Here is a 12,549-nt window from a genome sequence, read left to right on the forward strand (position 1 = left end):
CAGCACTTTGGGAGGCAGAGGCGGGCAGATCACGAGGTCAGGAGATCGAGACCATCCTGGCTAACAGGGTGAAATCCTGGCTAACAGGGTGAAACCCTGTCTCTACTAAAAGTACAAAAAAAATTAGCCAGGCGTGGTAGCTGGCGCCTCTAGTCCCAGCTACTCGGGAGGCTGAGGCAGGAGAATGGGGTGAACCTGGGAGGCAGAGCTTGCAGTGAGCCAAGATAGCGCCACTGCAGTCTGGCCTGGGCGACAGAGCAAGACTCTGTCTCAAAAAAAAAAAAAAAAAAAAAGAAAGGGCAAGGAGAGAGAATGAATGAGGGAGGATAAGACACAATGAGGAACAGGGTTTGTGTGGAGCTGAAGGTGTGCTCTAGGAAATTACGTGAGATAAGCCTGGTTAAGTAGAAAGGGGATGAGAGCATAAAATGTTGTCTTTTTTTTTTTTTTTGGAGACAGGGTCTTGCTCTGTCCCCAAGCTATAGTGCAGTGACAGGGTCATCGCTCACTGCAGCCTGGACCTCCTGGGCTCAAGCAATCCTCCCACCTCATCCTCCTGAGTAGCTGGGACTACAGGCACACACCACCAGGTCTGGCTACTTAAAAAAAATGTTTTTTTCTTGTAGAGACACAGTCTCCCTATATTGCCTAGCCTGGTCTCAGACTCCTGATCTCAAGCAATCCTTCTGCCTCAGCCTCCGAAAGTGCTGGGATTACAGGCATGAGCCACCACGTCCAGCCCATAAAAGGTCTTTGTAACAAATTTAGACTTTCAGTAATAGGAAATACTAGGAAAGTAGCTGCTACTTCAGTGTTAACTGAAGAGAGAAACAGGACACAGAAAACAAAATATAAGGCAGTTGCTGTAATTCAGGCACAAGCTGATAAGTGACTGGACTAGAGTCATGGAATAGAGAATGGGGAGAAAAAGACAAATTTAAGAGAACTCTGAAGAACAAAAGAACTCAACGACAGATTGAAAATGGGGGTTGATGAAGAGAAAAGAGTTACAGATGTCTGCAAGGTTTCTAATCTCAGAGACTGGAAGAATGTGAGCTCAACTGTCAAAAAATGGAGACTAGGATAGAAAAGCTAAATTTAAGCTTGGTTTGAAAATACTGAGTTTGGGCTGGGCACAGTGGCTCACACCTGTAATCTCAGCACTTTAGGAGGCCAAGGGGATGGATCGCTTGAGCCCAGGAGTTTCAGACCAGCCTGTACAACATACGGAGACCCCCATCTCTACAATCAACCAGTCAATCAGGCAATAAGAAAATTTACTTATACTACTCTGTTTAATCCTCATAATTTTATATGGAAGATATTATTATCCCCATTTTACAGATGAAAAAACTGAGGCTCAGGAAGTGAGTAACTTGCCCCAGGTCACTCAGCTGATAAATGTAGAAACATAGATTCGAGCCGGGTGAGGTGGCTCACGCCTATAATCCCAGCTCTCAAGGAGCTCTGCAGAGGCGGGAGGATAGTTTGAGCCCAGGAGTTCGAGACCTCCCTGGGCAATATAGCGAGACCCCGTTCTCCACACACACGCACACACACAAAAAGAACATAGATTTGAACCCAGCCCTGCCTGGATCCAAAGCCCATGTTCTTCCCACTTCACTACACTGCCTTACCCCTTAAAAAACTGCCACAGTTAAGAGTCAGAAGAAAAAGACCCAACAAAGCAGACAAACAGCAATCAGATAGGTAAAGGAAAACCATGAAGTATTCTCATTGAAGGTAAAAGAAGAGAATATTTTAAACAGGCAGGGATGTAATCAATTGTGTCCAATGCCAATACTCCAACACAGAATGAAGTTGGCACTTCAAATCTATCTGTAAACAGTTATGTAAAGATGGAGCCCCGGACCAGGGAGAGTAGACCAGAGATCTCAGAGGAAACAGAGGCCCTGTCCAGAACTAAATGGGCTTCTTCTCTCCTCTTATCACTGATAGACACCTTGGGCCACTACTCTTCAGCTACTACACAGGCCTCATGCTGAAGTGCATCACCTGACCAGTCCCAGGAAATACCAACCCAAACACAAAGCATTGCACAACATAAGGGTCAAGCTGAACTTGAGCTGTGGGGGTAAAGTGGATCTCCACTTCCAGCTAACATTCAACATAAAATATTTTTAAAAACCAAACTCTCTTTTTTTTTTTTTTTGACGGAGTCTCGCCCTGTTGCCCGGGCTGGAGTGCAGTGACGCAGTCTCAGCTCACTGCAACCTCCAACGCCTGGGCTCAAGCGATTCTCTTGCCTCAGCCTCCTGAATAGCTGAGTTATAGGTGCCTGTCACCACACCCGGCTAATTTTTTTTTCTTTTTTGAGACAGAGTTTCACTCTTGTTGCCCAGGCTGGAGTGTAATGGCACGATCTCGGCTCACCGCAACCTCCGCCTCCCGGGTTCAAGCGATTCTCCTTCCTCGGGCTCCTGAGTAGCTGGGATTACAAGCATGCACTACCATGCCCAGCTAATTTGGTATTTTTAGTATAGACAAGTTTTCTCCATGTTGGTCAGGCTGGTCTTGAACTCCTGACTTCAGGTGATCTGCTCACCTCGGCCTCCCAAAGTGCTGGGATTATAGGCGTGAGCCACCACGCCCGGTCTAATTTTTGTATTTTTAGTAGAGATGGGGTTTCACCATGTTGGACCAGGCTGGTCTCGAACTCCTCAGGTGATCAGCCCGCCTCAGCCTCCCAAAGTGCCGGATTACAGCCATGAGCCACTGCACCCAGCCCAAATTCTCTTTTAGAAAGATTTCACATCCCTGGCTGTGTGCGGTGGCTCACGCCTGTAATCCCAGCACTTTGGGAGGCCGAGGTGGGTGGATTACCCAAGGTCAGGAGTTCAAGACAAGCCTGGTCAACATGGCAAGACCCTGTCTCTACTAAAAATACAAAAATTAGCTGGGCGTGGTGGCAGGTGCCTGTAATCCCAGCTACTCAGGAGGCTGAGGCAGGAGAATCACTTGAGCCCGGGACACGGAGGTTGCAGTGAGCCGAGATTGTGCCATTGCACTGCAGCCTGGGTGACAAGAGTGAAACTCCGTCTCGAATGAATGAATGAATGAATAAATAAATATCCAGTGCCAGCAGGGCATGATGGCTCACATCTGTAATCCCAGCACTTTGGGAGGCCAAGGTGGGTGGATCACCTGAGGTCAGGAGTTCAAGATCAGCCTGGGGAACATGGTGAAACCCCATCTCTACTGAAAATACAAAAATTAGACCAGCATGGTGGCACACGCCTATAATCCCAGCTACTCGGGAGGCTGATGCAGGAGAATCACTTGAACCTGGGAGGCAGAGGTTGCATTGAGCAGAGATATGCCACTGCACCCCAGCCTGGGTGACAGAGCAAGACTCCATTTCAAAAAAAAAAAAAAAAAAATCTAGTGCCCTCTACAGTCTCCCCACTAGACTATATAGGACTGATAATCCTTCAAAGACTGGGATTATCAATAATCCTTGTATCCTGTCAGAAAGTTCTCAGTGAAAGGAAGGAAGGAGATGGAGACTTCCAGTAAATGCAACAGGAAACATGGAACATGATCAGAGAGTGAGGCAATTAAGTTGATAACAAATTGTAAAAAAGTGATCTTCCAAATCAAAGGATTTCAAACCAAGAAGTCTAAAAGGTTCCTGCCATTCCACAATGAGCAAAAGATGCTATTTAACAACTGGTATTCATTGAAAGTACCATCCCCACAGTTGCTACAATGAGTAATCGACATAAAAGTAGTATTATCAGCCTGGGGTTTCTCCAACAACCAATAGAAACCGCAGCAGCATAGTGAGGATGAGGGCCTTAACCTTTCAATACTAATGCCTACGTGATAAGAAAACAAAATCAAGGGTGAGGGGAAAATGGTATTGTATGCTTGTTAGCTATACAGGCTCACTCTTTGAGAAACAGGGATAGTATAACAACCATCTCCAGTTGTAACAAAAAAATACACATTGCAAAATGCAGCAACTGAAACCAACCCCAAAGTGAGTTTGTGCTGATGACCCTCTCTAGCCCAGTGACATACAGTAAGCCTAAAAAGTATACAATTAAGGAGAGAAAAAACTTTAACAGGACAAAACTGTCAACTATCCAAATAAGCACATGGTCTACTAGGTGCCTAGTGCTGTAAAAGGTGTTGACAGGCCTCACCCTAGAAGCATGCAGACTTCCAGATTCCCTGCAGTGGAGAGAATCGCCCTTTTATGACAGCTTTGCTTAAGGGCTCTGGGAATGGGAAAGGCACACAGTTCTCACTATGAAGGATGCAGGACGCAAGACTGTCAGTGACTCAAGCCATTTTCCACTATCTTAACTGCTGCAGAGACTTTCTCATTGGCCCCCTACACACAAAGTCCTACACATGTGCCTTCTTTCAGTCCTCCAGCTAACCTCCAAATATCCCCAGTCTATCATCAGCTAGAAAACCTCACGTTATCTGCCCAGGAAGTCCACTCCAAGTCAGAAACAAGGATGTACTCTCATCAAGTCTATAATTCTACTCTAAGGCTATCAGTTCCACATAACAGAAGCTGATTTGCACTTGGCTATAATACATTGATTTAAAACACAGCACCAGTTCTGGTTCTTCCAGAGGCAGAAATCTACCAAAGCAGGGGTGTTGACACAGTAAAGTTTGTCAACCTATTTTATCAAATTAAGCTGGCCCAATTTATTACCTAGGTGCTAGCTCAGTAACAGCAAGAAAACAAAGAGAATCTCAATCTGGTATCAATCCAGGGTTCCAGTGTGGGATTTCTGTACAATATTGATGGTCATTCTTGCTACTGCAGTTTCCTAATCAACATTAATGGGTCTCTTACCACTACAAGAGAAAAGGGTACTAGGGTTGGAAGGATCAGTGAAGCTATTTAAATACCTAGAGTTGCTGTGAGAAAAGCTTCAGAGTAAAGCAGTGCAGTGATATGATGATGACATGATGGGAGCTGCTGACTAAGTGAGAAGGCCACTTGGCTCCTGTTCCACCATGAAATTAACTGGATAATAAAACATCTGAGTCAACTGGCCACTAAGCCTGAAGACACGGCCATCCCCACAGGACAAGGGGCCAAGAGCTATCAGAGAGGTATTCAATGTTACAGATATCCTCTTGTTACCCTCAGTAGCTTTTAAAAGTGAAATAAAATTAAAAGCCAACATCCAGAGCTTTGAATATATGTATTAAGACCCAGTAATTCCACTTGTGGAAATCTATCCTTAAAAAAAAAAACAGAAATGCACAGAAAAATTTATTTACAAGGATGTTCGTTATCATAGCAGTGAAAAATTAGAAATGTACATGCCCCGCTACTGGAGTATGTTAAATAAATGAACCTTCCATTTGATGGAATTCCATAAAAATGTAAAAAATCAGATGTAGATAAAGGTATAAAGAATGCTCACAAAATAATAAAGAGCAAGATAGAGAACTACAACAACAGATATATATAAAAGCAACATTATATACATATGGATAGAGAAAAGATGATGGAAATACAGCAAAATATGAGCCTAGTAATTTGTAGGATTTCGGTGATTTTATTAGTTTATTTTTCCCTGCTTTCTATAAGGACAATATAGTCCACCATTTAACATCAGAAAAAAAGTCAAAAAAGTCTTTTTTCCAAGCCAAGTTGAAGAGGGGAAAAAAGCACCCCCCTTAAAAAAAGAATTCACTCTCTGAGGGTATATGTTGGGGTGTGAAAGCTTGTCCTGCTTGACTGTATGTGGTAACAGAGGACAGGCTTCTCAGCAGGCAGACTAAGTGGATGTCCCAAGTAAAGCTCTAAGATAATGAGAAACATGATCTGACAAATGTATCAGAACTAAGAGAACCAAAAAGGACCATGTTCTTTCTCAGTAGTCACTTTTCCCACTTATTCAACAATACTGTTGCTGTTCAAAATACCTGGAACCCCTCATCTGGAACTACCTACAGACTAGCAGTACCATCTTCCCAATGTTTTCAATAGTAGTACATTTTCATTCTTTGAGACTGGGTTTAATTTTGTCTTGGGTAATACCATCTTTTGACCAAAAATTAGGTATGAGTATAAAATGACTATGGAGTTTCTTTTTTCTTTTTTTTTTGAGACAGTCTTGCTCTGTCACCCAGGCTGGAGTGCAGTGGCACGATCTCAGCTCACTGCAGCCTCCGCCTCTTGGATTCAAGCGATTCTTCTGCCTCAGCCTCCTGAGGAGCTGGGACTACAGGCACACACCACCATGCCCAGCTAATTTTTGTATTTTTAGTAGAGACGGGGCTTCACCATGTTGGCCAGGATGATCTGGATCTCCTGACCTCGTGATCCGCCAGCCTCGGCGTCCCAAAGTGCTGGGATTACAGGGTTAGCCACCGCGCCCAGCCGACTATGGAGTTTCTTATGAGGGTCATAACCTGGCACTGAAGAGAAAACCCACAAAAAGCATGCTTAAATAAAAGTATGCAGCATAGGCACCATTGTTAGAATATTTTTTTAACCTCCTATGGTGACTACTGAAGGACATTTAAATATATGAGTTTAGTTCAATTCAATTCCCCAAATATTCTTTTATGCTTACTATGTGCCAGGCACTATGCTAGGCGAAGGAGACTCAAGGATAACTGAGACACAGTTCCCGCCTTTAGAAACAGTATAGCTAACATCTATCAGGCTCCTAGTCTGCATCAGATGTTATATTCACTATCTCATTTAATCCTCACAACATCTTGTAAAGTAAATTCTATCATCCCCTTTCTTTTTTTTTTTTTTTTTTTTTTGAGACGGAGTCTTGCTCTGTCGCCCAGGCTGGAGTGCAGTGGCGCGATCTCGGCTCACTGCAAGCTCCGCCTCCCGGGTTCACGCCATTCTCCTGCCTCAGCCTCTCCGAGTAGCTGGGACTACAGGCGCCCGCCACCGTGCCCGGCTAATTTTTTGTATTTTTAGTAGAGACGGGGTTTCACCGTGGTCTCGATCTCCTGACCTCGTGATCCGCCCGCCTTGGCCTCCCAAAGTGCTGGGATTACAAGCGTGAGCCACCGTGCCCGGCCCCATCCCCTTTCTTACAAATGAAAAAACTGAAGCCTGTGAAAGTTACAGAAAACTTGACCAAGAAGTAAAGACTAGCAGGAAAATCAAATGCTTAATAAAATAACTAAAACATTATGTGACATGCTCTAAAATAAGTATGTTTAAAGTGCCAAGGCAACATAGATGAGGGAGAGAGAATAATTCTACTGGGAATAAAAAAACAAAAACAAAATTTAAGGAGGGAAAGTGAGACTTGAGATAGGCATTGAAAGATGAGCAGAAATTTGGTACAAAGAGAAAAAAATAATGGGATTCCAGGCAGAGGGAATAAGACAGTATATGCAAAGGAAGAGAAGGGTAAAATTACATAGGTATGTTGCAGTGTATTTCTTTTTTTGTTTTTAATCTATCTATTTACTTAAGCGACAGGGGCCGGGCACAGTGGCTCATGCCTGTAATCCCAGCACTTTGGGAAGCCAAGGCGGGCAGATCACTCGAGGTTAGGAGTTTGAGACCAGCCTGGCCAACATGGCAAAACCCCATCTCTACTAAAAACACAAAAAATTAGCCAGGCATAGTGGCTCATGCCTGTAATCTCAGCTACTCAAGAGGCTGAGGTACAAGAATTGCTTGAACCCGGGAGGTGGAGATTGCAAAAAAAAAAAAAAAGAGAGAGAGAGACAGGGTGTACTCTTGTCACCCAGGCTGGAGTACAGTGGCATGATCATAGCTCACTCCAGCCTCGAAACCCCCAGCTGAAGTAATCCTCCCACCTCAGCCTCCTGAGTAGCTGAAACGGAAACTATAGGCGCACACCACCATGCCCGGCTAGTTTTTGTATTGTTTGTTTGTTTGCTTGTTTTTAGAGACAGGGTTTTGCTACTGTTGCCCAGGATGGTCTCAAACTCCTAGCCTCAACTGATCCTCCTGCCTCAGCTTCCCAAAGCACTGGGATTACAGTCATGAGACACTGCACCTGGCCATTATATTTGTTTTAAAAGTCAGTTATCTCATAGTCCTATCACAAATTTTTCTTAGTAAAGGCTAGTGAACCACCTTCTCACCACTCCACCTACCTCTCTGCTTCCCTAATTAATCCCTAATTACCTACTTATCCCAGTCATGGCACAGGCCTGGACTCTGCCAAAAAGCAGGACTTGGGCCAACAGTGCAGCCTGTCATACCCATGAGAGAGGTCCATCTGGCCAGAAATCACCCCAATAACTAAGGTTTTTGGCAGGCTTGAGAAATATAAGTTAAAGCCCTCCAGAAAAAGAACCAGCAGTGGAAAATATTGCACCCCAATCCTGGCAACAAAACACCAAAAATTCATAGGAATTTGGGGATCAGAACTTCAAAAACTTGTACAATATCTCTATTCTCCCACTGGATTCCCTTCAACAGTTACCCACTAGATGGAGGAATGTCTACAAGCTGAACCATGCCAAGAAAAGCAACAGTCAGTAACTAAATGAAGAGGGGAGCCAATTACCTCTTTCCATCAGCCCTTCTGGAATACACAAAGATATTAAGTGAAAAGAAGGGAAGTAACCATTCACCTTAATCAGGGGGCACAGTGGGTGGGTGAAACTCAACCCACAGGAGGATTTAACAAAGGCAATGGTTTGTATCTAACTCTCTGCCTGGCAGCCCAGAATTGGGGGAATAGTTGTCTAAGACCTATAGCAACATTCCAAAAAATGATAAGGACTAAACCAAAAAAACTACATGTCCTCTTTCCAGGAACTTCTCCCACCTGAAAAAGACTCAGGTTGCAGGAGCAAAGAAGAGTTTAAATCTAATCCTTTCTTTGGGTGAACAAGAGAAACTGCTATATATTGTATGTTTTATGCTATAAAGACTATTATACAGTGTATATAAGTGAATGAAGCAAACAATAGTGAATGAAAGATTAGAAAACAGAACTCCATTCAAGGTGAGTAGTAGTGTGGAGAGAAAAGATCTATTACCTTCACTCTAAAGCACCATACTATTGCTCTTTGTCTCAGAGAGGACGGTGCATTTACACATATGCTTGGTCAGATGTGGGTATTCTTCCCTTCTTCACATGGTCTCTAGCACCAGACAGCAGCACTCTTCTCACTCCAGACTCTGGGGCTCTTTGCTGTGTTATTTGGGTTTTGTACCTCTAAGATGAACTCAGAGTGATCCTTCCACCTCAGCTTCCCAAGTAGTTAAGGGTACAGGTGCATACCACCATGCCCAGCTAATTTTTTAACATTTCTGTAGAGATGGGGATCTCATTATATTGCCCAGGCTGGTCTAGAACTCCTGGGCTCAAGCAATCCTCCCACCTCAGCCTCCCAAAGTGTTGGGATTACGAGTGTGAGCCACCATGCCCGACCTGTATATCCCTTTATAGCATACAAAGCTCTCCATATATATTTCTTAGAACCACAGTTCTTCAACAGATAGTAAAAGAAAGTAAAACATCTATATACCCTGGCAAGAAGGGAGTACAGATCTCCTGCCCACACCCTGTCTGCCACTTTCCTCATCCCTGAAAAAAACCCAGTTTATTCCTTTCCTCTCTCTACCTCCTCCCACTCTCTCCACACCCCATGGTTGCTGTGGGTCCAGAATCCTAACTACTGATGAAAGAAAAATGGTTTAAGCACCCTCCTCTGCAAATGGAAATAAAACCACTTATTAATTAGAGAAGGGAAAGTAAAAAGATTTCATTCATTTTTCTCTTTAATATCCAAAAAGAATCCTGCATCACATCTGAGTACATTCTTCTCATGTCTGGTCAGTGAAGAATTTGCCAATGATGCAAAGAAAACACTATTTCCTTTAAAACTTTAATAAAAAGCTGCCTCTTTCAAAGTCATTGTTTTACTCTTCACAAAGGCTTACTTTACAATGGGCTTACAAATAGCCCATCAACCTGCATTCCTCCCTCCACCCTCCTCCCCACTTCCAACTCCTGTTCTCTCTACACGGGTCTCTGACTCACTGTGGACACAAGCAACTGGAAAACCTGGCCCAAGAAACCTAACTACACCTAGGTGAGGCTGCAGGGCCCTATGACAAGAGCCCTCCACCCACACTGTCTGGCCACCTCAAAGAAAACAGGGAGTGCCCTGAGCCCTCTGAGCTCAAGAATGCAGGGGACATTTCTTACTTGTCCATTCAAGCAAGACAACAGGCTGTTGCTAAAGTACCTAAGGAGATTTCTCTCCTACTCACTTGGGATTGCATTTACAAACTCTACCCCTTCTGTTTAATTACCTAAATGCATAAAAAATAGGGCCAGCTCAGAGCAGGAGGGCTTGACAGATCCTATACAACACACACCATAATAAGTGCTCACACGATCAGCAAGGACACGGGTAGGGAGCCTGAAGCCTTGTAATACCTCTAAGGTTGTTGAGTCCCTCCAGGAACTTCTGATACTTGTAAGCGTTCATGCCCGGCCCAGCTGAGTTGGTTCACTGGCTGAAAGTAGGCACCATGGCACAGTGACAGCTGAGAAGTGAAAGCATGCAAACCGAATGATCTCTACTCCTGCTTCTACTAGCCCCCAAGAACTGGACTTTGACCACATTTACAAGTGACGTCACCAGAGAAGCCTCATTACATTACAGCCTTTTGAGAGCCCTCATTTGTTCAGTGAGCGGAAATACCTCCCCAGGAGAGGCCAGCCCCTCCTTTGTGCAAATGAGCTACGGGACCACAACCGCCCCTGCCTGTCATCTGCCACCTCATCTGCCACCTTCTCTCTAGACCCCAGCCCAGGCTCCACTGGGATTACTGCTCCTCTTGCTTAAACTCTAGGGAGAGAAGCTTAAATGCTTTTCAAGACACCAGTCCAGGGGCTCATTTAACATTTGAGAACAACATCTTTAAAGGGCCATGCTCACCACAAGAATGTCACCACAACAGGAGCTCTTGAGCAAATATTACATGGCAATGAGACAGGTTTTACAAACTAAACAATACTCTGTACTCTCCTTAGAGCAGTCATATTTATAGACTGGAATACAGCCACACAACAGAGGAGACACTGCATATCAAGGCAGTTCAAGGCAGGGGGAAGGAAGAAGCAGAAACTGTCAAGCTCATTCCCTAAATGCTAAAAGCACAACCATTCAGGGAGACAGGACCCTCTCCATAGATAACTAGAGAGAAAATGCAGCCCAGATATCACCCACATGTCCCCAGCTCCAGGACACTATTTCACTCAGATTTGTTTCGGGGTTGCTTTAATGTCTCAGTCACTACTGCAAATTTCTTTCTACTGTTGGCCTCAAATAGATGACCATCCCAATAGTCACAGGCTCTTAGGATAAGCTACCCATATTATAACTAAAGGGAGAAAATCCTGAAATTGTTGTAAGGAACTCAAAATGGCTCATCTGCATTATTAGACTCATCTTTGAAAGTATTTTGTGAAAATAATTGCAACTTTTCATTATCAGATGAGAAAACAGACAGAAATCCAGCCTGAGCAACATGGCGAAACCCCATCTCTACAAAAACTCCAAAAAATTAGCTGGGTGTGGTGGTACGTTCCTGCACTCCCAGCTACTTGGGGAGCTGAGGATGAAGGATCGCTTGAACCTGGAAGTTGAGGCTGCAGTGAGCCAAGATCACACCACTGCACTCTAGCCTGGGTGACAAAGTGAGACCCTGTCTCAAAAAAAGAAAAAGTAAATAGACAGAGGTTAAGTAATCTGCCCAAAAGTCACACATCATGCCAATGAGATAGCATGGCAAGAAGCTATGTTCCCCAAATCTGAGCTTGAAAAATTCTTGCTCATCTTACCACAAAAGCCTTGGCATATCAGAAATTCAGGAGCTGTCAACTGAGTCAGATCCCTGGAACAATCCCTTATATGGGAGGTACACCCACCCCACCGCCACCAAGATTTGAAGTTTTTCAGACAACCTGGCTCACAAGATGCCATTGGGTGACCTAGGGAAGAGTTCACAGCATACCAAATACACTATCTGCAAAACTCCCAATTATACAGTTTGGATGCAGGTGGAGAAACTGTGTAAGTAGCATTGTAAAAACAGAGAGAAAAGGGAGTATGCCCACCTAAAAAGATCAGGCTAAATAATTGTGACAGCTAAGATAATGGAAAGGGGCTGGGTGTGGTGGCTCACACCTGTAATCCCAATACTTTGGGAGGGTAAGGTGGGCGGATTGCTTGAGCCCAGAAGTTTGAGACCTGCCTGGGCAATGCAGTGAGACCTCATCTCTACAAAAACTAAAAATGTTAACTAGGTGTGCTGTCCCATGCCTGTAGTCCTGGCTACTGGGGAGGCTGAGGTGGGAGCATCACTTGAGCCCAGGAAGTTGAGGCTACAGTGAGCTGTGACTGCACCACTGCACTCCAGCCTGGGTGACAGAGCAAGACCCCAACTTACAAAAAAAAAAGATAATGGAAAGGGAAAGTAATAACCAACCCAAGCTTTTGTGCTTTCCAATGCTACTAGTCAGTCAACAGAACCAGCAAGGTACTACTTTGTGCAGATGTGAGTATTAGGAGTTA

At 44.2% G+C, this 12,549-nt stretch overlaps 1 protein-coding gene across 6 annotated transcripts in view; it reads right to left on the reverse strand.

Annotated features, from left to right (window-relative positions):
• Window positions 1-12,549, reverse strand: part of MACF1 (microtubule actin crosslinking factor 1) — a 408,649-nt gene that overhangs the window by 320,073 nt on the left and 76,027 nt on the right. Inside the window, exon 1 of one of the 6 annotated variants that reach the window (XM_055255180.2) lies at window positions 10,407-10,675. The exons of the other annotated variants lie outside the window; for them this stretch is intronic. Within the exon in view, the coding sequence (XP_055111155.1) occupies window positions 10,407-10,458 (52 nt within the window). The 5' untranslated portion in view covers window positions 10,459-10,675. Of the gene's footprint in view, window positions 1-10,406; window positions 10,676-12,549 lie in introns of those variants that run through there. 6 annotated transcript variants of the gene reach the window in all.

The sequence above is a fragment of the Symphalangus syndactylus genome, chromosome 12, assembly GCF_028878055.3.
Source record: "Symphalangus syndactylus isolate Jambi chromosome 12, NHGRI_mSymSyn1-v2.1_pri, whole genome shotgun sequence".
Lineage (NCBI taxonomy): Eukaryota > Metazoa > Chordata > Mammalia > Primates > Hylobatidae > Symphalangus > Symphalangus syndactylus.